The sequence below is a fragment of the Mastigoproctus giganteus genome, chromosome 5 (genome assembly GCF_048544385.1).
Source record: "Mastigoproctus giganteus isolate SK-2022 chromosome 5, ASM4854438v1, whole genome shotgun sequence".
Lineage (NCBI taxonomy): Eukaryota > Metazoa > Arthropoda > Arachnida > Uropygi > Thelyphonidae > Mastigoproctus > Mastigoproctus giganteus.
The window spans coordinates 86,898,585-86,926,411 of NC_143579.1; the positions used below are offsets into that span (position 1 = coordinate 86,898,585).

Below are 27,827 nucleotides of genomic sequence, written 5' to 3' on the forward strand. Positions count from 1 at the left end.
TCAGGAAATAGAACAGCTGTTGACCTCTTTGTGTTCTCCAACCTCCAACATTATTTCCAATACTTGATTGGCCAGCATACAGTGATCCTCTTAGTAGTAATCACTATCCAGTAATTAGCATCGACATGTGATTCCTAATACCATAGCATTAGGAACCATATGTCAGTCGCATAGAAATCCCAGATGTAAAATAAATAAATAAATAAATAAATAAATAAATTTTCTGTTTATACTCTGGGATGACCAAATGGTCAGAGGAGTTCGCAAGATAGATTGAATACAAGAAACAGCACCGTATTCAGCAGTCTCGGGCTGGCGCCTCCGTAGCCAGGTGGGCAGGAGCAGCAGTGCGTAGTAGCACACGCTTCTTGATTAGACCGGGGTTCGAGCCCGTGACTACCAAATATGGAAGATGCGGAGAGGTCAGGGAATGACCACTGCATATCCCCAGAGCAATATGGCCTTAGTTGCTAATGCTCCTAAAAACTAATAATATAACAAACAGTCACGGGCTTGAACCCCAGTCACTCAAGGCATGTTTACTTATGCACCCGCGTGCCTGACGACTAGGCTACGGCAAGCCATCAAGCAGATCTATTGCAAAATTAGATTCAGATACTATCAAGCAAAAACCATTAGGTGTGCAGCAGTACAATAGGTAACAAATAAACTAATCCAAGCTGCTGAGCAGACTATTCCAAAAATTGTTGTCACACTTTCTAACTCATTCAGAATCGTCGTGGAATTAACTGTTTACAAGCTGAGAGAGAGAGAGAGAGAGAGAGAGAGAGAGAGAGAGAGAGAGAGAGAGAGAGAGAGAGAGAGATAGAAAATGAAACCTGGAATACTTTTCAAAGATATCCAACTACAGAAAACCTCGTTCGAAACTGCACAAGCAAGAGCCAGATATGTTAGAAGAGTCAGTAGGAAAGCAGGAAAGCATCCTGGATGAAATTTGCATCAACATTAACAAGTTTCACACCATCTCAAACTGTCTGGAATAAAAACATCAAAATGAATTGCAGATACCAGATTAATCCACCTCCAATCCTAAACTGGCACAGACAAGTATAGCCAATGCACTGGGCAAAACCTTTGCCAGAGCATTATCAACCACCTCATATATTCCCAGTTTTTAAACATACAAGGCAAGAATAGAAAGACACAAATTGAATTTTTCCACAGGAAATTAATAGTACAACCTTCCTTTAATATTACATGAATTGAGATGTTCTCTCTCTCGCAGACGAAAATCTCTATCAAAGTGAAGTCTGTGATTGACAACTAATCCCAAATGGCATTACTAGGATTGTACAACAAAACCTTCTTAGAAAACCAGTTTCCAGATAGTTGGCATCATGCAATAATTTTAGCTTCCCAAAACTGGGAAAAATCTCTCTGACCTATGCAACTACCATCCAGTAGCTTTAACAAGTTTCCTAAGAAAAAGTTATGGAAAAAATTATCAATGCTTGTTTAATGTGGTTTTTGAACAGTAATAATCTTCTCAATCTAGCACGGCATGGTTTTAATACAACTTATAAAATATGAAAATAGTGTATGGAATGCCTTCATCTGAAAAGAACATCACATCATAATCTGTTTTGATATAAAAAAAGATTATGATAGGGCATGGCATGATGACAGATGGACTAAGAAAATAACAGAATGGTACTCAAGAGGAGCTAGAAGAAAACATGGAAGACAAAGGCGGAGATGGATAGATGAAATTCATGAGTTTGTGGGTAGTAAATGGATGGCCAGTGCTCAAAACAGAAGGAACTGGAAAGTTGCTGGAGAGGCCTTCATCCTGCAGTGGATTGAAAATGGCTGATGATGATGATTATGGAATTCTTCAAAACCCATATCACCCTGGATTAAGTGGACATATCCAAAATTTCTTACAACATAGGACGTTTCAAGTTAGGCTGCAGACTATCCTTTCAAAAGTTTTAACCCAAGAAGGTATGCCTCAGGGGTCTGTGCTTGGCACTACCCGTTTTGCTATTAAAATAAATACCATAACTGAACATGTACCAAGAACCGTTGATACTGCTTAATGTGTTGATGATTTCAGTATTTTCTATCACTCAGAATATGTGAAATATTGAACAGCAGCTACAAGGAACACTAAACAAAATAAGCAAATGGGCACAAACATGTGGCTTCCAGATTGCCACACAAAGAACTGGATATATACATTTCTGTAGAAAACAAAGCCTACACCCAAATCCTGAACTGAAACTTTGATGGACATAGGATCCAAGTGGTACCAAGCATAAGATTCTTTAGAGCTTCTCTTGGATAAGAAACCAACATTCCTTGAATGCATTAAAAAAAACTCAGACCTTTATGCCTCAAGAAATTAAATATATCTGAAGTCCGTTTCACAATAACTTGGGGAGCAGATTGATATACACTTCTTAAACTTTATCGGGCAATAATTCATTCTAAGCCAGATTGTTGAGCAGCTTTTTATGACTGTGAATCCCAGGGCACTGAGGTGGTTAGACACCATGCACCACAGGGTACTCCCTAACACGTCGGGCTTTCTGAACTTCACCTATACAAGGCCTTTATGCAGAAGCCCACGAACCTTCATGGGCTTCTGCTTAAAGGCATTACAGCTGCATTAAGTTGCATTACAGCTTAGATGACAAAACTTGTTATTACACTATGCCATCAAGATAAAATCTATCACCGATCATCCAAATAGAGACTTTCTTTTTTCATCTAACTGGGAAAACATATACCAAGTGCATCCACAAACGAAACGACCTGCCAACATCCATCTGAAAGATTTACTCTTAAGCTGAGAGATTAATTCTGACAACATAGCTACTATGATAGCACAGATCATTCCTCTATGGAGTAGTTCAACCTGTATATGATGTATTTTCAATCCTGGTGGAGAGGGTGCAGCTCTATCAAGAACAAACTACCAGCAGTTACACACATCACACAAATTCCAATATGCGCATCACACTTTCATATATACCGATGGGTCCGAAATAGTCTTGTGTAGGAGCTGCGATTCACTTTGACGATCTTACCTTCATCCAACAACTTCCAGAAGAATGCAGTATTTTTACAAGATATTTTGATGGCTGTAAACCAAATTGAATGTAAATAGATAACAAACAGCATTATTTTCACTGACTTTCTTAGTTCTATTATTGCCTTGCAGAATGCTAATACCGCAGCACACCCAGGTCTACAACCGGTCCAATATTCACTATTAAAGCTATTGCAAATAAATTGCAATATCAGATTCTGCTGGATCTCAGGCCACACAGGAATAATAACGGAAATAAAAGAGCAGACGAAACAGCAAGAGAAGCTGCCACTTCTGATTATGCCGTTCACTCAATATCATATACAGATTACAAGCCAGTTCACCAAATGAATACTAAACAACGACACTGGCACAATTAGACTAACAGCAAATGTCGTCTAATTAAACAAACCTTTCAACTATGGCATACTAGTTTCCCATCTAGTAGACACAAACAAGTTACCCTTAGTCAGTTGCGATTCAGGCATACACATGTAACTCACTCCTATCTTCTCAGAGGTGAAGACCCTCCTCAATGCCAAAACCGTCAAGTTCTGCTAACTGCACGTCATTTCATGATGAACTGTCCAAAATTTAATAATGAACGTCAAAGAGCTTATCAAGCTATAATGAATCCACAAAACAACCTAATGCTTAAAACAATTTTAGATGACTGACCAAATATTACTGACTTTTCTTATTTCTTAAGTTAATGTGAAATGTCCAAACCATATAAAAGGTAATACTGTACCATTTGTTTAAAAGTTACTTATAACGTAGAATCTTGCAAGATTATAATGCAAAATATTGGTACTCCACTAAAATACACTGAGGTAAGAGAGGAATATTGAAATAAGAAATTCCCTAACATAAACTAAGGGCATTATAGCCTCAGCTGCTATTGAGCCAACAGCTGTCAAACAACAGCAGCTAAAGAGCCTTCATGAACTTCAATGGATCAAGCTGCTTCTACCAGTCAGCTTATTTCATTTTATATAGTATCCCTATGAGGGACTATACAAGAAACTTTTTGTATAGCTTTACTACATATATTGAACCATTTATATGGGGTAATTAAGAATAACAAAAGCAAATTTCTCTTCTTAATGACCTTTCTCTACTTGGATCTGTACAGTTAGAAAACAGATGCTAGCTGGAGTTAGGAACATTAAAATCATCAAAAAAAAAAGGTTGCATTACTGTTGCAGAGTTAATTGGCAACAAGTTTTTAAAAAGTCCAAGTTCTGAATGATTTTTTGAATTGAGGGTTTAAGGGCATGAAAAGTGATACACATTGGTTGTTGTATATTGGTTGTTAAGAGTAGGTTGTTATTATTTCTGATACAAGGCTACTTAGGCTATATTGGGCCTTTAATAGTAGGAGATCTTAGAACTTACTTAACAAGTATGTTGCTGCTATTGATAAAGGGATGGGAGAAGACAGAGTGGTAATCAGTGGACACTACTCTTCGTGGACTAATGTTATTAGTGGAGTCTCCCAGAGTTCGGTGTTGAGCCCAGTGTTGTTTTCTGTATTTATCAGTGATATTGATGAAGGTATATTAGGCTTAATGTCCAAGTTTGTAGATGATACAAAGGTTGTTAGGATTATTAATGATAGTAAGCATGCTACTATAGGGAAAAAGAAATCCAAAGAAGAAAAAATTAGTCAAGAAACACTTGTCATGATGAACCGAAGACGACAAATGAAGAGCAACAAAAATGCTGACAGGGAGAAAATTGAGTACACTGAGTTATGCAAAGCCATTAGAAAGAGGCTCAGAGAGGATATAAGAACATTTAACACAAGAAAAGTAGAACAAACATTAAGGGAAAACAAAGGATTTAAATCAGCAGCCATGAGCAGTAATACAGAAAGACACGTGATACTGAAACTGAAGAATAGTGGTGTACTTATAAACAGCAGAGAAGGCATAATTCAAATAGCAGAAGACTACTAAAGAGAATTATACAAGGAGCGAGGGAATGATGCCAGCAGTAGGGAAGTTGAATTGCAAATTAGCAACACATACGACATACCAGATATTCTTCCTGATGAGGTAGAACATGCATCGAAGAAAATGAAGAATCAGAAAGCCCCGGAGGAAGATGAAGTTACTATAGAGTTGTTAAAATTGGGAGGAAGAGACATAACACAAAAACTGGCAAGGCTCTTCACAAAGTGCATTAGAAAAGATGTGATGCCTAAGCAGTGGAATAATGCAATCATAGTTTTGCTGCATAAGAAAGGAGATAAATCAGAAATTGGAAATTATAGACCAATTAGCTTGTTATCCCACATCTACAAGTTGTTCACAAGGGTCATTACTAACAGATTAGAAAGAATACTTAATGAGAATCAACCAAAAAACCAAGCTGGCTTTAGGACAGGATTCTCAACTATGGATCACCTTCACGTAATATCACAGCTAATGGAGAAAGCAAATGAATATAAAACACCATTATGCCTGGCATTAGTGGATTATGAAAAGTCATTTGACTCCATACAGCATAAGGCAATGTTTCGGGCACTGGAAAGACAAGGCATAGATACCCCATATATTATGATTTTGAAGAAAATATATGAGAGTGCTACCTCCTTTATTAGACTAGACAAAGACAGTAGGAAATTTAAAATCGAGAAAGGAGTTCGACAAGGAGACACAATATCTCCGAAGCTGTTTTCTGCTGCCCTTGAGGAAGCTTTCAGAAGATTAGATTGGTTGCAGAAAGGAGTCAATGTGAACGGAGAGTACCTAAACCATTTACGATTTGCATATGACATTGTGGTCTTAAGCCACGATCCCAAAGAATTAGAGGAAAATCTTAATCAGTTATGCACAGTTAGTAAGGATTTTGGACTAAAGATGAATATGGCTAAAACAAAAGTAATGATGAACAAGTATTTAAGTTATTAGCTGTAATAATGATAAATGGCTGGAAGTCAAGAGAAGAATAAATTTTGGATGGACAGCATTCAGGAAATATAGTCACATACTGAGGAGCAATATCCCAGTTTGTCTGAAACGTAAAATAATGAACCAATGTGTACTCCCCACCATGACTTATGGAAGTGAAACTTGGGCACTCACCAAAAGAATGGAAGAGAAGCTGAGAACTACACGGCAAAGAATGGAACGAATTATATTAAGAATCAGATTATTAGATAAGAAGAGAAACACATGGATTACGCAAAAAACTCAAGTAAAGGACTTTCTTATCAAAACTAAAGAACTAAAATGGTCTTGGGCAGCACACATAGCTCGAAGACATGATGACAGATGTACTAAGAAAATAACAGAATGGTACCCAAGAGGAGCTAGAAGAAAACCTGGAAGACAAAGGCGGAGATGGATAGATGAAATTCATGAGTTTTTGGGTAGTAAATGGATGGCCAGTGCTCAAAACAGAAGAAACTGGAAAGTTGCTGGAGAGGCCTTTATCCTGCAGTGGATTGAAAATGGATGATGATGCTACTGTCATTAATAACCCTACTGCAACAGGATCTGGAAAAGTTGAGCAGGTGGGCTGAGAGGTGACAACTGAAGTTTAACATTGACGAGTGCAAAGTGCTGCATATGGATAACAGTAACCCCATAGTAACATACCAGATATGAAGTTTTCTGAGCAGTGCATACAAGCGGCAAGAGAAGCTCATGGAGTTTTGTCAATGATATATAGGAATTTTGCTAGCAAGGATAAGGAGGTGATTATACCCTTGTATAAGGCAATGGTCGGGCCATACCTTGAGTACTGCATTCAGGTCTGGAGGTCTCATTTTAGGAAAGATGCAGAGCTGCTGGAGCGAGTACAGAGAAGGGCAACAAGATTAGTGAGTGAAACAAAGGGTTGCTGTTACCAAGAAAGGTTGAAGTCCTGCAAATTGCAGAGTCTGGAGACTAGGCACCTGCAACATGATCTGATTGAGGTGTATAAGGCCTTGAATGGTTTGAGTAAGCTCAGTGCTGATGGGATTCTTTCTCTTGCTCAGATTAGGAACCCGAGGGGCCATAAATAAAAATTGAGGAAAGGCAGTTGTGGAATAGATGTGCAGAAATTTGCCTTTAGCCAGTGGGTAGTTGATTGCTGGGACAAACTTCCCTCTGTCATGGAAGTTGACAGCTTAAATAAATTCAAGGCTGAACTAGATAAATTTTGCAGTGAATGGATTGGTGAAAGGGGAAGGTTTTTTTTTTTTTTTACTGATGCTATATATGCTTGCTTTTTCTTGCATCATATGCTTCTGTTAATGTACAGAGATGTTGGGAAAAAAGTGAAGAGTTAGGACTAGATTTGATTAGGTCTGCAATTTTGCTAAAATACTGTAGGAGGGAATACATGTGGAGAGCCTTGTCAATCATTTCGACCCTAGAAAGAATGTGCAAGGCTCATGAGGGAGAATTTTTCACAGAGTTGTCTGTTTATTAAAAGGAAACTGATTTTACAGGAATAGGATTCATTTAAATAGAATGTGTGCAAGGATATTTGCTGATGCTATTGAGGCAGTGTTAGGTGGGTTGGAAAACTGTTAGCTTGAGGGGGGGGGATACACAGACTCGTAGCCACAGCAGAAGTGAAAGTCATTCTTTTACTGCTTCTGTTGGAACATGCAGTAGCCTGGAAAGCAAGTGTTGAGGATTTCAAGCCCTGCTGTGGGTCTTTGTGGAAGAGGTACATACATGGGCTGTGTAAGGATAACTAAGAGTAAGAACAAGTGCTTGTATACTTGAATGTAAACTAATGCTAGGAGAATAGTAAATAAATTTTATGAATTTGAAGTACGAATTAAGTCATCAAATGATAGTAGGATTTTGGAGACATGGAATAAGAAATAAATAAGGAATGAAATGTCATTCCTTATTTTATTCTCTGGTCTCTAGTAATCTGGTGCATTTTATGCTTGATATGAAATTATTGAATTCTACTTAAGTTAATACTGTGAAGTGTAAAATTTACAATGTACTACTAACTGGAGAGAAAAGAATAGTAAACAAAGAAAATATGATCATTTCTCTTCATATGAGATATGGAAAAAAAAAAATGTATGAATACATACTTGCATGTATGCTCAATTTTTATGGAATGCTCATACATTTGTTTAAATTGATAAAGACTTTTTGCTGCCTTGTAAATTTTACCAGGCATAGTAATCTAGGGCTACTATGCCTTGTACTGTACCCAAGGAAATACAGTAGAGCTTCAATTATCTGGAATAATTGATGTCAGACCTCTTCCGGATAGCCAAATTTTCCATAATTTTTCTGGTAAGATTAGGTAAATTTAATGTTACCTTACAATTAGAGGAAACTCTCGGTTTACAAACGAGTTCCGTTCCAAGATGTTGTTCGGTATGTGTATCTTGCATTCCTGAGCCTTTACGATATGTATCGTATAAATTAGCAGCCATTTTAAAGCATTAAAACCATGTGCTAAACATTGAATGGTCTGTACAATAAGTTTTATTATAATGTATGTATGCATGCAATATGGTTTATCGTATATGATACGTAACATAAAATAAATAATAAAAAAACAAGAAATCGTACTTGTTAATTTTAATTAAAAACATAAGAGTTACAAAATAGAAATAAAGTAAATGAGTACATGTCGACCATCACTAGGATGGATGGCCACCGCTAATTCGGACATAATTTCCAGGAACGTAATTTCAAATTACTTCGGTTGGCGCACCGACCTGCTGCTACTGTTTTGGTGGCCTTGGTTGCAGCATCAGCTGTTGGTGTGAACTCGTAAACACTGGAAAGCCATTCCCACTTGTTTTTCTGCATTTATTATTATAACCTGCTCACATTTAGCCCCAGCCATGGTTCCAGTGCATAAAGGAAGTGCCTCTCGTGGTGTAAAGTGTAAACATTGTACGTTGTCCATAACAGATAAAGTTGAACTTCTGAAAAAACTCGACAGCGGTGTGTCTGTGAGAAGTTTAACTCTGCTTAATTGTAAATTCCAGCAATTTCTCTCAGTTCCTCTTATCTTATCAATTTTCTTTTAGCCATTTTTTTTTACAACACAGTTATACAAACTTGCAGGGAACACAACACAATATGATGCATAATACAGCGTGGTAACGAACTTATTTTTGCAAAATCTCTAACAATACTGACAAACTTATTGCAATGCTTGAGAGTTTATTTTATTGTAATTAGTTTTATTGCAGTGCTCGCAATAAACTAATCAGAAATGACCGACACGGCTTCTCATGAAATAAAGCCATGTTGGCCACAACATATGTGGCCAACATGGCCACATATGTGCGATATAAAAAAATACTTTTTTTTTATATTTTTAAGCAAAAAAACGGCAACACTGACATTACAATATTTATTTTAGAATTACTAATCAAATTATTTCCTAAATATTTTTTGGCCCCTGGGGAATTTTTTTCTTAAACTAGCTTGGCAGTCAATGTATTAAAGGTAGAAGGAGGTGGTTAGCTGTTGGGTAAAATGTATGTACTAAAATAACCACCGGTGATCCGGCACACTCACTAATCCGGCACCCCACAGGTCCCAACGCTGCTGGATTAGTGATGGTTGACCTGTACTAACATATATGTACTGTACATACATATGTATTCAACTTTTATTTGTCAGTATCTTCATCAGAGTTCAATATTTTCCACTTAAGTGACACTAGGTGCAGATGAGGTAAATGGGCATCTGATAATGAAGAAACAGCTGGGTTTTCCCCTTCTTTAAAATATGTTTTTATAGAAGATTGTGCAGTTTTTTTTTTTTTTTTTTTTTTTTTTTTTTTCAAAAATCTCACTGTAGAATGCTAGACAGTCATAAATGCCCCTTTTAACTTTTGCAATACTTTACATATTTGCATCTTCTTTTTCAATGATTGCCAACCCCTCAGAAATTGATTTAAAAGCTCCAGCTATTTTCTGCCTTGTAAACGTTCTGGGAGGCTGTGGAATATCAGGTTCTTCTGTTACTTCAGAACTTAGATGTCTCTATTTCAATTATTTCATCTGTTTTTAATTCGTCAAAATGCGAGTGCAAAAGCTCTCTCACGTCAGTCACATCAAGGTTGAGGTACAATTTATTGCCCAGTTCAACGATTTCCTGATAATTGTTGTGATAAATACATTTTTTAAAAATTTATTTATTTAAATCTTACAATTATGTTCACTATACGTTTGGCATTTCGTTTTTTAAGGAACTCTGTCTATTGGTGACTTTAAGAAATTTTGGATGATTGTGATTTGTTATAGCGAATGTTCGTAAATTGAACATATGTAAACCAAGAGTTGCCTGTAAATTAAATAATTAAGATTAATTAAATTAAAAAAAAATTATAAACTAATCTCAGAAAACAAACATCCATCCAGGCATTTTTATGATTTTTATACAAAACAGGAAAATTAGAAAGATTTTTAAATAATAACTGGTTTTTTTGACGTACTGATAACTAGCACGGACAATCTGTGCATCCCAGTGACATTTGCGCACACAGCAATTGTAACTCACTATTTTCTCATCTTAAAACTTGGTGTACTTATTCGCTTTTAGCAGCTAGGGTTTTTCTCAGTAATGCCCTCCATAATAAGCCTGTCTCATCAAAATTATAAACATTTTCTTTCTCATGATTTGCTTAACTGAAGCGAACTTACTTTTAAAGGACAGTGCTGCCGATTTGTCTGCAGAAGTTTCTTGCCTTGAATGTCTAGTTTGCATATACTGTATCTCAGTTTAAAGTTTTTCAGCCAACCTGTGCTTGCCTTAAATTCTTCATTACCTATTAATTTTTGATTAAAATTCAATGCTTTTTCACACAACATTGGGCCAGGCACTAGTTCAACTACACTTCGCTTTTGAAGAAAACAAAAAAATAAAGTGCACTGTCTAAAATGGCATTTTCAAGTTTCGACATATTATTTTTCCCGCTAGATCTTCCTTTACTATCCATAGTCAATACAAATTCTGTTTTAGCATTGGAAATTTTCTTGATGTCGTAAATTGTTGAAGTCCCCACATTAAACACCTTGGAGAGATTTCATTTCTAATTCTATTAATAATTTCCATTTTTTGTTGCAATGTTAAAACTGTTATCTTTTCATTCACATTTTACCGTAAAAAATTGAGAAAAATAATGAATTGCACAGTTTCGGGCCAATTTTATTCTTACCAAATTTGGTGCTAAACTAATCTAAAATCCGAGAAAACCCAGTAGTCTGTGGTATTTTTCTAAAGCACATTTCTGAAGGGCACATAGAATTCTAGAGGTCACAACCATAAAACAAAAACAATTTGCAGTTTTCGGTTTATTGGGCTTTTTGTTTGTACAATTTGTTATAAACTCAAGCTTTCGCTTATTATAATAAAAATTCAATTTGCAAATGTGATCACTATAACCAGTGCTTACTGTACTACAGTTAATAAGGAAAAAAAAAAAAAAGAAGAAAGCTCAACCTTTCAAATTATTCCGGATAACTGACATTTTACTGTAAATTCAAATACCATAAGAAAATCATGAAGCAAGTAGGACAAATAAAATGAATGATGGAAAAGGATACTATTAGTAGGGATTCTGTTAAAAAAAAGTGTGGTTGAGAAGAGTGTAGTTGGTAATTAACATCACTGAGATTAGAGGATCACCTGTATTTGTAAAATGAATTAGGAAGTTTTGGGAGATATAGTTCTTTTGCAGTTGGGTTTGTTTCAAGTAGTTAGTTCATGATGAGGTGAGGTACATTTTGGATGGGACAGAATTTGTATAAAATATCATTCATGTGGCAAGTTATACAGAGCTGTTTAACATATTGTGGTGCCTGTTTTTGGGAGATATAGTTCTTTAGCAGATAGGTTTGTTCCATTAGTTTGTCTGTTTATGAAGCATTGTATGTTAGGTGAATTTTGGAGGGGAGGTAATTTGTATAAAATGTCATTCATGTGGGAAGTCATACACAGCTGTTTACCATAGTGTTGTGCCTATGATGTCAACATAGTGTTACTCACTCTGTTCAGCTACAGCTGGTAGCATAGAGGGAGCAGGATGATTTTTTTTTTTTTTCTGTTGCCCAGATGCTGCCAGTAAGCTTGCTTCACTTGAGTAACACTACTTTGCATTTTGAAAATAATTCACCGTGTTTCTGAATCATTTTCTAATGCTGATTTCAAAAATTATTTCTGTTTGTTTCCATCACATCAGATTTTTACAAAAATCGCAAAAGAAAATTAGATTTTTTAGTTTTATCAATTTGGCAGAATTTTTGTGCTGAAATTATAACAAAATTCTGCCTTTACTAGACTTTTATATTTAAATACATGTCGAAAACCTTATTATTAAAGGGCAGTGTGGTAAAAAGTACACAAAATGCTCACCTCATTTTAAAAACTAATCTGTTATATGTAAAATTTTTAAAAAGATCTTCAGTATACAGCAGTCAACCATGTTGATATTCCACCTCCTCCGTTACCTCACCTCATTGTTTTTAATTTCCTGCTGAAACGTCTCACCCTATTCTTCACTACAACTTTCTGGAAAGTAGTTGATGTGGTAGTGTAAAAAATGTACTTTGATACTCATGTTGCAGCTCAGCTTCTTGAAGTTTGCCAACATATTTACAGTTATATTCTTGTATTCTGGATCCTTGTTGTTCCCTAAGTTCTCAACAACAGCTGTGAAGCTAATCAATGCCTGTTTTACACTTTTATTTGTTATCAATGTCAATGCTTTAACACAGGTCTGGTAAACTTTATGTGGAGCCGATTGTTTATTTTTATCACAGTTTCACTCCAAAATAAGCACAATACACATTTTTTCTGTAATATTTTGCCTGTGTTTGAGAACTACATAACTTCCACAAATATAACAAAATAAGTGCAGACACTTGTATGAAAACATTTTTCTCAATTTTCAGCTCAGGTTTCACATGATAACCTCAAAAATAAACTGAGTTCACACTGACAAACACTGCTGCATGGAGCTGTCAAGGTCAAGTAATAAATAACTGAAAGCAGTTTTGCCAACATGGGAAGATTTAGTTTACGAATTCCAAACATTTACTGCTATTTTGACACATTCGATAATACAACTCGTGATAAGTGATTTGTGAAAAAATGGTACACAATAGAAAAAAATGAATAAAATTTCTGAAATAAACTGTTTTTAAATCAGAGTTAAAAACAACTTTTAGTGTACAAACATTGAAAACTTTAGAGTAGTGTAAATGTTTAGCAAGCACACCAAAAGTAAATACAGGTGACCCCCGCTTAACGCTGATCATTCATTCCGGAAAAACAGAGCGCTAAGTGAATCCGCGCTAAGCGAGCGCCGCTTTCCCATAAGGTAACATATGTATCTGTGAGTTGCAGTCAGTGCCATAGGATATTTCCTAATCAATAATAAACAGTAATGAAAAGATGCACAAACGTCGGTCAAAATATTTAATATTCAAATATTTGCACATATAAAATATTCTGCATTACATACGTATAATTATATGGTAACTACTTGCGTATCAAAAGTAAACTTAAAATTCTAATTAAAATAATGAATTTAATTGATTTAATTTAATGGATGAATTTAATCATGAAAAATGTGTGGGTTTGAGTTGAACTTTGGCCCTCTTCCAAATAAACTAAAAGGGGTATTAATTTTAAATGGCCCGCAGCGTTACCACCCAACAATAAAGCCAACTGATCCTTCGCCGCTTTGAAACTTGGCATGTTTTTTGTTCTTTCAATATGAAACTTCTTTTAGGCATTCGTTTCCACAAAAGTCCCGCTTCATCTATGTTAAAAACTTGTTGAGAAGTATAACACACATAATACCCCTTTTCAATAATTTTAACAAATTCTTTTTTGAAAGTTTCGGCTCCTTGATCTGCACTAGCGGCTTCTCCCTGGATTTTAAATCTATTCTACCAGCCCTTACCAGTTTTAAATGGTTCCAATTTTTTTTTTTTTTTTTTTTTTTAAGGCGAGTTTTCTTCAGATCATCATATTGGCTAATCTCTTTCTCTCTCTCTCTCTCTCTCTCTTTCTCTTTTTTTTTTTTTTTAAATATTTAACTTAACTGAATTCTGCATTGGAATATTATCTTCAATAAAATTAATCTTTCCATTTCAATCCTAATAGCCGGCCTAGTCCTAGTTGCTTGCAGTGGAACAGCTATCTTTCCCGCTGCTAAAATTAATTCTTTATTTTTTTATAATTGTTCTTACAGTTAAAGTTGCAAGTCCTAAATTATGGCACACATCCGCTTGTCGTTGACCGGAATCGATTCGCTTCAAAACGTCTAATTTAATTTTCAAATTCAGTCTTTTCTTATATTTATAGTCTTCGTACTGCGCCCAGACGTTGTTGCTTTTTCATTCCTGTCGGTCATTATTAGCTCTTCGAAAATATAACTGCGTTGGCTGAATTAATTATGATCCAATGTTCAAGTAAACTTTCCGTTACGCACGATGTCTAATACTGTACTGAGCGATGACTAGACTTCGGATAAATGCATGTAACGCAAATATTACAAACAATATATTTGATCATTTTTTAAAATTTTGATCTCGGAACTACGTAACAAGTGACTGTACTGCAATTAAATTAGCGTGAGAGAAAATTTCACTGAGCGTGGGAAAATTCCTCAAGTCGGCGTGGGAAATGTTTTAATGCTGTTTTGCTATTCATTTTCAAGCTATCGACTCCATCAAATGAAACGATTTCGTTAAATATGTCAAAGTGTAATCTGTAAAAGAGCGTTATAGTGATCTGTGACAGCGTTATAGTCAGATACGGGTTATAATATAAGAACAGCGTTATAGCGAATCAGCGTAAAGCGAACCGCGTTATAACGGGGGCCTGCTGTAATGAGCATGTATGCTGATTTTTTTTTTTGAGTGGGTCAAGAAATAGCTTAACTTGCACTTTATAATTTTATTCTTAGGTTATTGGATAATTGGAAGAAATAATGAACTGCTTTTTACTAGTCTCATTTCCAATGTACAATAATATGTAGTGAGAGAAACTGAAATCAAAGCTCTGCAGAATATTAATACACGAGGAGCAGGCACACATACTTTTTTTTTTTTTTTTTCCTACCCCAGTATAGGTTTATAAAAGCAGTATTTCTCCAATTAAAAAATTTAGTGAAACATCTTAAATAAGGGGTTAGGTAAATATGACATCCTATTTAAAAAGAGAAACTTATGGATTAGTTCAGAGGTTTTATACTTCGCACTCCCCCACAGATATTTAAAGTGTACGTTATACTTTTATAAATTAATATGTAATTCAGTTAATTTAATTTCAAAGATGGAAATAAAATACACTTCATACCTGGATTAGTGGGTTGATTTGTCCATTATTTCATTAAAATAATGCTGCATGAAACCAAGTGCATTCCCCATTTCTTGGGTGGAGGGGGGAGGGGGTGCACTTAACACTTTGGGAACCTCCTGGAATACTCTATTGCAAGTAAGTTTTTATTTGTGCTGTGATGTAAGTAAGCTTGTATATGTTTATATATTGCAGCAGTGAATTGTTTCCTGTTTTTTTTTTTTTTTTTTTTTTTTGTGGGTTTGTTCAAATGTATTGAACAATGAATACATTTAAAGCAATGTATTCATTGTTCTTGAGGTTAGCTGTGCTGGAGAAGCAGATATTTGAACAGTAGCTAACTTCTGATTGTTACTATTATTTTGAAGTGGATTATTGTTATTTGAAATGCCATAGTGGGTTTTAGAATGTGTTTATTATAGTTTCCTCTCATCTGCTATGCTTTGTTGGATATATTACCTGTGTTTTCTAGTGGTATGGAGAAGTCCTAGGCTACCATGGTGGCCCCGAGTGCCAAGCGATAGTGACAAGCGATTTTGTTCCAGTGATTATAGAGTGATCTCCAAAGTGATATAGTTTCTTTATTTTCCAGTGAGGCTGTTATTTTATTTACTTGAAGTGGTTCTGTTCTTTAAAAGTCAAAAGTAAGAACCCAGAAAGGCAATCCACCTTTTTTTTCTTATTCTTTATATATATCACTAACCAAATCCACTAACTTAAACAACCGCTTGGTCACTGGTGGCACTGCTCCTGCCTCCACGTGGCGGGGCTGGTAACCTGGGGGAAAAACCAACCCTTGGAGCGAAAAGGAGCAAAGATGGAAATAAGTGAATTTCCACGTTTAGAGCCAAAGTGCTCTCAACATGAACACGACACGACAATGACACCGACAATGACTTCTCTCTTTCAAAGAGACAAAAAAAGGACACTAAGAAACAGGAATCTCCAGCTTTCCTCATAATACACTCTTTGTCAACCCAACCTGTGAGCAAGCTCTCACCTTTCATCATCCAGAGATGCCTAGAAAACGCTGCAGGTTCACCAAAAATGGTTAAACGTCTCCAATCAGGAGATCTACTAGTAGAGACATCGTACTCAAGACATTCTGAATTACTACTACAACTTACTTCTTTAAGCGGAATACCAATTCAGGTTACCCCACACAACACACTAAATTCCTCCAAAGGAGTGATCTCCGAATGGGATCTATTATATGTTTCTGAGGAAGAAATTGTCCAGGAGCTAAAAGATCAAAATGTGTTTCATGCAAAACGTATCATGATAAGACGGCAACTTAACTCCCACGCGAAACATAATCTTGACTTTCAGTACTCCAAATCTACCGGGTTCTGTCAAAGCAGGTTACTTGAACTGCCGCATTAGGCCATATATCCCAAACCCGCTCAGATGCTTTAAATGTCAAAAGTTCGGCCATTTTCAGACAGCATGCCGTGGAGATGCTATATGTCCAAACTGCAGCTGCAAGAATCACACGCAAGCAGAATGCAAAGCTCCAACACCACAGTGTCCTAATTGTAGTGGCAAACATCCAGCCTACTCCAAAGACTGTGAACTATGGAAGATAGGAAAAAAATACAAAAATATAAAATTGAAAATAGTCTCTTACCAAGAAGCAAAAAAACAGATCAACTTAAGTATGCCAAAACGCACTTATGCTTCTACGACTCTCAGACAAGAATCAGTGGCATGTCAGACGGAAGTATCCATCTCTCCAAAAATATCAGTATCAGACTGGGCACGATCAGTACTCTTGATCCAGCATCCATCTAAACCAAATTCAATAGACCAAAGCAATAACACGCCACTCACAATTCCAACCCAGAGACTTCCGCATCGTCAGGCAGCAGAAAATTTGCAAAGATCTTATTCTGCTGAGACGAAAGTATCAGGTCTAGCAAGCATGGATACAGATGATTCTATCGGTCAAGAAGAACTGCTTGAAATACACGCAGAAGATGATATGGACAATAGCAATGAATCGGGACGTCCCACTTTTCCCCGAAAAGAAAAACCAAAACCGGACCGTTATAAACAATCAACTTATAAAAAGCAATCAGATACATCTTCCACAAACAAAACCAAATAATGGAACAAATCATTCAGTGGAATTGTAGAGGTTTTCGCAGCAACATCGATGATATCAATGAACTAATTCACTGCTTCAGTCCTGTAGCTATGTGTCTACAGGAAACCAACTTGACACCCCAAGTTTCCACTACAGTCAAAAATTACACTATCTACAGACAAGATAGATCTGACACTAATAGTGCTCATGGAGGAGTAGCCATCCTGTTGGACTCAGAGTTCCTTCCAGATGCATTCCATTGCAAACCTCTTTAGAAGCTGTTGCCGCACGCATAGTAATTGGAATCACCGTTACATTGGTCTCAATTTATCTTCCACCTAATCGTCCATATTCTATTCAGGAAATCGAAGATCTTGTGTTGCAACTACCAGTTCCCTTCTGTCTACTAGGTGACTTTAATGCTCACCACCCATTATGGGGTTCTTCCAGCTTAGACAGGCGTGGAAAACTTGTTGAAACGTTAATAGATAGACAGGATCTAACGTTGTTAAATATTGGCTCTCCTACCTATGTTCATTTTCCTACCGGATCAACCTCTGCAATAAACCTTTCCATTTGCTCTCCAGTGCTCTATCCAAGTATCCAGTGGGTAACTCTTAACGACCCGCACAACAGCGATCATTTCCCAATAATATGCAAAGTTCAAACTTCCTGTTCATTACCAACAGACAATCCAATAAAATGGAAATTTCCAAAGGCTGACTGGATAAAATATAGCACGCTTGTCTCGTTCGACAACCATATCATACAGTGCTCTTCTATCAACCATGTTACTGAACATATAACAAACCAAATTCTAACAGCTGCAGCCGCTGCAATTCCACAATACCAAGTCAGGAAAAGGCGAAAATTAAATTATTGGTGGAACGAAGAGTGCAACAATGCAAAAAAAGAGAAAAACAAAGCTTGGAATCAATGCCACAAACATCCAAACACTTCCAATCTTATTAATTATAAGCGACTTAGAACAAGAGCCCGTTATATCAGACGGAAAGCAAAAAAAAGAATCTTGGATTAAATTCGCTTCCTCAGTTAATAAAAATGCAGACATCAGACTGATCTGGAATAAGATAAAATTGTTAAATGGCAAAATTCCTCCAACATCTCCACTAATTAACTGGAATGGACAGGAACTCTCTACTCCTGCAGAAATCGCAAATGCACTAGGATCTGTATTTTCCCAGTTGTCCTCCTCCAACTTCTTATGACCAATCGTTTCAAAAAATTAAAGGTGTAACTGAAAAATCCAAACTGAATTTCACTGACAGATGTGCACTAAAATATAATCAACCATTTACCATGGTTGAACTTCAGCATGCTCTTACCAACACAAGGAACAGCGCTGCTGGCCCTGATGGGATATTTTATATAATGCTCAAAAATTTAAATACAAAGTCACAGTCATCACTGCTGTTCTTCCCCAATCGAATATTCACTGAACATATATACATACCCAAGCTCCTGGCATCATTCCTACGTTCTGGCTATCCCAAAACCTGGTAAAGACTATTCTGTTCCTCAAAACTACAGACCAATTTCACTTACCAGCTGTCTGAGCAAAACCCTCGAAAAAATGATTCACCACTGTCTGACTTGGTATCTTGAGTCCCAAAACTTAATAACAATCAATTTGGTTTCAGAAAAAAATCGATCATCATTGGACCTTATGATTAAAGCCGAAGCAAACATCAGAAATGCATTCATCAAAAAGAAGCATCTCATTATGGTCTGTCTGGATATTGAGAAAGCCTTTGACACCACATGGCGTTTCGGCATTTTAAAGGATCTACATTCTCTTGGCCTGAGAGGAAATTTGCCATATTTCATCAAAAATTTCTTAGAACAAAGATCCTTTCAAGTTCGTTACCAAGGAATTCTCTCTAAAAACTTTGTTCAGGAAGAAGGAGTCCCTCAAGGGTCCATTCTGAGCGCCACTCTATTCGCAATTAGAATTAATCACTTAACTGAACTTATTCCGAAAACAGTGGACTTATATCTTTATGCCGATGATCTCACAATCTCCTGCCACTCTCAAAACATGAACTACATTGAGAGACAATTGCAGATATCAATAAATCAGATCCAGATTTGGATGACACAAAATGGTTACAGACTATCCAGCCAGAAATCTACTGCCAATCATTTCTGTACCATACGTAAAATGCATCCTGATCCTGAACTCCATTTAGATAACCATCTTATTCCAATAGCAAATAGTATTCGTCTACTTGGCTTAATTTTTGACTGTAAGTTAAACTATCAAAAACACATTGAACATCTCCGGACAGCTTGCCAAAAAAAAATGAACATACTCAGAGACTTATCAGCAACAACCTGGGGAGCAGATCGCTACACCTTGCTTCACTTATATAGATCCATAATTAGATCTCGTCTGGACTATGGCGCACTTGTCTTTGATTCTGCTAGGGAAAGTGTCTTATCTCGTCTCAATCCTATTCAACATTCAGCTCTAAGAATAGCTCTAGGTGCGTTTAGAACATCTCCAGTGCAAAGTCTCTATGTAGAAGCCTACGAAGCTCCTCTAAACATCAGAAGAAAGATGTTACTATTGAACTACGCAACCAAGATTCAAAGTCAGTCGACCCATCCTAATTGGTCAATATTTAATGATCTGCCACTCACGATGTTTTATAGAAACAAACCACAAGCAACTAGGCCTGCAGGTATTAGGTTAATGGAACTAGCAGAAAACTGGAATATACAACTCAATAAAGTCCACCAAGAACCTACAGATCACATTCCTCCATGGTCTGTCATCATGCCGTGTTGTGACTATTATTTCCACCAATGGGGGAAACACTCTTTAACGGGTATTAACATCCAGCAGCTCCACACTGCACATTTACAACTTGCTCTGGAAAACATTTCCCATCTCTCAATCAAAAAGAGTATAATCTACACAGACTCGCAAAGTGCCCTATTAGCAATGCAAAAGATTTCCCCATCTACTCATCCGCTACTACAGCTAATCAGATCAGAATTGATTCGTCTCCGAGATCATCGGCAAAATGTTGTCTTCTGCTGGATCCCAGGCCATACTGGAATACCAGGAAATGAAATTGCAGATGATGCTGCCAAGCATCCATCCAGCACATCCCCAGTGAATTTTCTGGTCCCGTTCAGGGATTACAAAGTACATATACGAAATATATGTAAGGAACGATGGAAACTACAGTGGCAAACGCACATTCACAACAAACTCCTTGAAATTAAACCTATACCGCAATTATGGGCCTCCAATTTTCGCACAAACAGACAAGAAGAGGTTGTCCTGGCCAGAGCCCGAATAGGCCACACCCATTTGACCCATCTATTCCTGTTATCAGGTAATGACCCTCCACAGTGTTCACATTGCCACAAGCCACTCACAATAAAACACATACTCCTGGAATGCATCTTGTATAACAACTCCCGTCTAATTTCATTCACTTCTCTCTCAAACTTACAGGAATTGTCACTTAGCCATATCATAGGCGAAAATTCAAACCTTACAGAATTCTTTTTCTTTCTGAAACGAATCGGTTTATATAACCGTTTCTAACTGCTTCCATAGAAGCCAATAAAATTAGTACTAACTACTATGATAGGTGCAATATGGCCTAAGTAGCCTTTGCACCAGAAAAATCCAAGCACAACAACAACAGCTACCATGGTGGGGTTAGTCCCCTTCCTTGAGTATGGGCTTGGCACACCCAGGGTCCTGAGCTGGATATCACCATTCTTCTCTTTTTTGGTGATTCCTTTCTACTTCTCTCTATTTCTGCCAGGGTAACTTGGAAATTTTTTTTGGCCAGTGCAGTATAAGCCTCAGGCTTTCTTGCACTATATGGCTAATAATAATAGTAATAAATAAATAATAATGAATAGTTTAAAACTTTTTGTTTATTAGGCATATTTCTTGTTTATTAGGCAGTGAACATCTATTCTTAATGACTTCTCCATATCTCTTAGCTTGTCTAAATTTAGTGTGTCATTAACTTTCAGTTAGCATGGTAAAATTGAAGTCATTTGCAAACCTTTATTTATCTAGTTTAAAGGATTCTAGCTGTTTTTAGTTGACAATTTTCTTGGTCTCACTGTGAGACATCGTGTACCCCATCAGTTTTGTTAGTCACTACCACCTGAATATCAGTCAGACCTGAATGTTGGTAAAATGTGCAAGAATTAGAACAGTGAATACTGAAATAGTAGACCAGCTTAGAATGTTGGTCAAAGTACTAGGTGCCATTCTGTGGGTAGAATGAATATAAGCTATAGTGGTACAAATAGCAGAAATGTAACTGCTATTTGTGCCACCTGAGATAACAAATTTTATTTTTATTTTTTTATGAAATGTCATCAGTTTTCTTATATGTAATTTTTCTAATTGTTTTATATAATTGTTAGATATACACTGTTATTGTCCTCATTTTTCATGTCAGAAGATCTTAAAGAACATCTTAAAATGTATTTTGTCAGAAGATCTTAAAGAAGTCCAAGCCAAATATAGTTACTAGTTAGTTTTTTTATATCATTGTTTTCCCATTTTATATGTATAAATTGGTTACTATTGCTAGTTGCAGAGAATGTATGATGACTATTTTACAAATGTAACTTGAATTAGTTATATTATTACATGAAGGTTGAGCTGATGTGTAGAGGGAAATCAGCTTCCTGTTGTGGGTGATTGTTCATTTCAATTTCAGTTGGTGCCAGGTTATGCAGTTAATTCTCTAGTAATGCTATTAATATGATAAGTGTTTAACCATTAGAACAAAGTGCTTGTTTTTTTATATTCACTTGATGTATAATGAAAGAAATTAACTAATTTGAGTGAGTAAGAAAAAATGTTTTCACTGACGTCAAAGTAGCTAACCAGGGTTGTTTTTAATCAATTTTTGTTATTTTATTATTTTTTTTTCATTATCATAATATAAGGTTGAAAAAATATTCTTTCTACTTTTTTAGTGCCTTAAATAAACAAAAACGACGAAGTGAGCCAACAGTGGGCTGTTTTATTACAACAGCATAAATCCCAGTTGGAGCAGCAGCAGCAGCAGCAGCATCAACAACAACAACACCAGCAACAAGTGGTATCTGTTGAACATTCTTCACCACAGGGAAAATGGGGATCTAAGTGGAGGGTATTTAGAGGAAAAAACTGATATTAATGAAATAATTGAATCTGTTAAAGCTGCTGGAGAAAATGCACTCAATAATGGTAATCCTGCTCTTGTGATAGAGAGCAGTGATAGTGATGAAAATGTCAGACTGGCTATTGAATCTATTAATGCACCCAAGTTACCAGAGAATTTGCCAACAGATTTAGAAGAGATTCTAGTAAAATTAAAACAGGTAAATATTTGGTGTATGGTTAGGTTCAGGTTATTTAGAGTGATACAGGGAAATAAATATTTAGTAAACTTTTCTCATTGAATAATCTAACTTAGTCATTCCGAAATTCTATTACTTTACTTGATAAACCAGAGGTTATGTAATGTCTCTGAAACATGTATTCCAGAAATATGTAAAATTTGAGAGTTAGGGTGGGGGAGGAAAGAGTTATTTATTATATTAATGTTTGTATAAAAGTATCAAATTAAATTTAAGAGACTAACTTATTAAGAATTAATTTGCCATAAATATACATGTTATGTTAAAATCTTAATTTTTAAATTAATAATTTATTCAATTTAGAGAATGTGTCATGAATATAATATTCATAAACAAGTTTACCTAAGCAGGCATACTGCGTGTAAGATTTAAAGTACTGTTTTGTGATGATTTAAGTAGGTAATAAAAGTTTTTGAAAAGTCACCTGTGTTCAGAGATATTTCTGAATGGATGTTATAAATGTTAAGAGCTAGTATTGTGATTACACATTTAGTATAATTCCACAAGCCATGTGTAAAATAGTAGTTTTGTTTCACTTGGATGTACAAATATCACATAGTAGCCTTTCTTGGCTGTTACCAAGAAAGGCTTAAGTTCTGCAAATTGCAGTGCTTGGAGACTCGGCACCTGCAAGGTGATCTGACCGAGATGTATAAGGCCTTGAATGGTTTGCGCAAGCTCATTGCTGATGGGATTCTTTCTCCTGCTCAGATTCTGCACCTGAGGGGGCATAAATTCAAATTGAGGAAAGACAGTTGTAGAATAGATGTGTGGAAATTTGCCTTTAGCCAGCAGGTGGTTGATTGCTGGGAACGAAATTCCATCTATCATTGTGGAAGTTGACAGCTTAAATAAATTCAAGGCTGAACTAGATTGAGTGAATGGATGATGGGTGAAACAGGAATTTTTTTTTTTTTTTTTTTTGTTGATGCTATATAAGCTTGCTTTCTTGCATCACATATGCCTCTGCTAATGCTAATTTAGAAAGCCATGGAGGTTGATTAAAAATAAGGTTTAAGTTTAATGTTTAGTGATTAATTTATTTAATCACTAAATTTCTTTCCCAGTCATATACTGTTTTTGATATCACTTTTCTGTAAAAAAAATTAAAGGAATAGTTTAAAAAAAAAAAAAAAAAAAATGGGCAACACACTCGTATCCATATTTCATCGTATGCCTGAAGTTATGACACATGAAATGATTTATCCATTACACTCTGATGCTATCACGGGTAGCACAGGTGGTAGAATCACTGTCCTCCCCCACACTGGGTAGAAAAGACCAGAGTTCGAATCCTGTCAATGACATGAGGAATTTTTATGTTCTTCACAGCATGGTTAGTTGGCCTCAGGTAAAGATAGCATGGCTGTTTCTCCCGGAAACTCTAGTTTTTCATTCAGAAAACCAAAAAACGACCGCAGAACACACAATTTACAGAGAGTATATATGGAACAATATGGTCTTAGTCGCTGATGCTCTTAAAAACCCTACAACACCACTACTGATTTAACTTTTTTTCTTAGTCTTATAATATCCTAATTTGTGCAAACACATCAGTTACTTAATTTCAAATTAAAAAATTTACTTGTTAAATTATGATTAATATCATAAACTCAATTCTTGGTTGAGACTTTGCAGATGATGTGATTTTATGATCCATCTTTCTAGATGGAAAAACATGTAATTCAGGAATGTTTGTTTTGATAATGTATAAAAGATTAGTATTGTGTTATAATTATTTGTGTTGAGCTTTAAACTTTTAATAGCAGATCAGAATAGCAGTTTATTAATGGCAGTTATAAATAAATGAAGCAGGCTAATTGTGGAATGGAATGGAAAACTTAATTTTGGTACATCATGAAAATGTAAGTTGACAAGTTATAAAAGTGAGTAGAATGAACACCTACCAAATTGAATTTCCCTATCACAAATGGACTGTGATAGATGAGTTGAAAAAGTGAGACCAAATTGTGTTTCATGCATGGAGTAGCTTAATGGACAAGTATATAAATTCGAAAATATTTGCGTTTGGATTTCTCAGTTTTTGGTTCGATGTATTTCTGCGAGCAAATATTTTCAAACATGAACTATATAAAAATAAATCAAGAAACTGTCTGAACAATGAGTCTCTCAGCATGTTTAAAGATGAATTACGGCATACCCACCTGATCTTGAATCTCTCAAGAAGTTCAGCAGTGAAAGTCACGTTAATTTGTACCTAATTGGATGTTTGTTACGTTTTTCCAGTATTAATAAATAATATTACAAAATATATTTTTTTAATAAAACACTTTCTCACTCTATTTCATTTCTTAAAAACTTCCCCTTCCCCCAGCTTGAGCTGAGGTGTGCCTCTTCGGATTCTCTCTTTTTGAAATTAGATCAAAAATAAAGAAAACTGGATTCCCAGTTGACAAACCATATATAGGAGATTGTTTAGAAGGCCTTGCCAAACATGATCAAAAGCCTTCGGAATTTCAAGAGCAATAGCATGAGATTCACCAAACTTTTCCATTGATTTTTCCACACTTGGGTAACATAAGCAAATACACACACTGGCCAAAAAAATGCAAACCTTTGTATCAAGACAGTCACAGACAGAAGAAATGCAAATAGATGCAGTGATAACTGTGATGTGTAGTGATGACATATTGATCCAATTAGTAGAAAAATGGTGCAGGCAGAATGGGGAAAACATGATCTATCAGGGTTTGAAAAAGGTCTTATCATGGGTGCACATTTAGCAGGAGCTATGATTCAGAAAATGAAAGACTAGTTTCTCAAAAGCATCCATCTCAAAGGCTTAAATGTGGCAGAAAATCAGTATTTAAAAAGCAAAGCTCTCATACACTAAGGACGACTTTATGGAAAAATAGGACATCCATTGTACAGCAAATAACATCTGAATTCACCCAAGCCAAGAACTGCCCTATTACCCTATTTCAGCTTGTACCATGCAGAGAATTAAAGAAACTGGGTATTGCAGTTGCCTGCTATTTGGAAGCCACTTTTTTCAGAAAAAAATGCTAAAATCTGCTTGGCTTGCAGCTGTGCCGAGAACATTGTGGTGGAAGAAAGTCATGTCAGATGAATCACGGTAAATGTTTTTGCACTGATGGTAGGCAGAGAGAGTGGTGAGGACCTCACAAAGCGATGGATCCTGTTTGCCTTGCTAAGACAAGCAATATCTATCTTAGCATCTTCAGGTGGTATCATGGTATGTGGGAATGTTTTGTTTGCACAGACTGGGTTTATTGACGCTGGTGGAAGGTCAGATGTCATCCAGGGAGTACCTGTATTTTGTATCAGATCTACTGTGCCCTGCAGTAGATCTGATATGGATGACAATTCAACAGTTCATCATGCCAGAATCATGTAAGAATGCTTTGGAAAATGTGACAGCCCCCCCCCCCCCCATTCACTTTTGATTTCAATCCTATTGAAAATGTGTGGGATATGCTGGAGAGAGCTATTTGGCAGCAATGTTCTTTTCCTTTAACTTTGTTGCAGCTGAGCGATATTTTGCTGGAAGAATTACACCAAAATGCACTAAAACACCTAAGAGAATCCATGCTGCAGCGTACACTTAATGTTATTCAAAACAAAGGCCGCCTGACTTGATACTGAATAAAGGTTCATATATTTTTTTTTTGTCCATTGCGCACATATGACCAATGGATTGACACTTACAGAATGCATATTGGCTATCATTGACCAGATGGAAGGTTTGAGATAGCTGAGGAGTTGGGAGGATGGATTTCTCCATTATTTTGTTAAGATTAGAAGTGCAATGGGACAATAGTTGGATGGGTGGGATTTGTCTCCCTTTTTTAGGAACTAGTTGGATATGACCAGATTTCTCAGCAGAAGGGAAGGGGGGGAAAACCAGCAGAATAAGGTGACAAAGAACAGGAGCAAGTTATTATTAATAGCCATATGGTGCAAGGAAGCCTGAGGCTTATGCTGCACCAGGAAAAAAAAAAAGTTCCCAAGTTACAGACAGACAGACAGACAGACAGACAGACAGACAGACAGAGAGAGAGAGAGAGAGAGAGAGAGAGAGAGAGAGAGAGAGAGAGAGAGTCAAAAGTAGAAGGGAATCAGCAAGAAAGAGAAGAATGATGATATCCAGCTCAGGATCCTGGGTGTGCCAAGCCCATACTCACCAGATGTGAGCCCCCGGGGTTAGATTCAGGAGGATAGGTTTTGAGAACAAGTGGAGAAATGCCATCAGGACCAGAAATATTTTTGGAATCAAAATTGCTCAAAATTCTTCTGATATCCTTTTGATAGAAGATAACAGAAGATGTTGAAGGGAGTATAGTAGGATGTGTTTACTAAGATCATCAATACAAAAATTAAAAGCAGGATACTAGTGAGTTGGTTTTATCTTTAGCTGATGAGACAATAGAACTATTATGTTTTAAGAGAGAGAGTATAGATGGACAAAAGTTGTGGCTAATATCTTTGGTAGGGAACCAGGATGCACAGCTACCTTTTGGATATGCAAGTTTTGTCTTCTTAAGTATTCAAAATCTAGTTTTGATTGAGTAAACAGCTTTACAATTACTGCATGCTTAGTGTAGGCAGAAAGTGAACCTGGAGATTAAGGTATGAGCCAGTTGTTATATGCAACATTCTTACCTTGACAGCTTTAGCACATTTATTGGAAAACTAAGGTTTAGATAAAGGATATTTTAAGGTGAAGTGTGGAATAAAGGATTTTATTCCTATAAGATTAATTTCACTGACATGATCTTAGCAAACATTGACATTAGAAGACTGATTTAAAACAGTAATTAAACCAAGGAAGAAGAATAGAAATCTCGAAGAGCATCCTATTTTGCATTCTTGTAATCCTAAACAACACGAGGCCGAGAAAGCCACAAGAGAAATGCTCCATTGGAGAAGACTATCGCCAAGTGGTGATCTGAGGTGCCTAGAGGAACACTCACCTTGATTGTGT

General features: G+C 36.2%; 1 protein-coding gene across 1 annotated transcript in view; it reads left to right on the forward strand.

The window, feature by feature from the left end:
• LOC150085543 (uncharacterized) overlaps window positions 1-27,827 on the forward strand; it is a 419,624-nt gene that overhangs the window by 130,486 nt on the left and 261,311 nt on the right. The window contains exon 6 of the mRNA XM_090374596.1: window positions 22,495-22,822. Within this exon, the coding sequence (XP_090230722.1) occupies window positions 22,495-22,822 (328 nt within the window). The remainder of the gene's footprint in view (window positions 1-22,494; window positions 22,823-27,827) is intronic.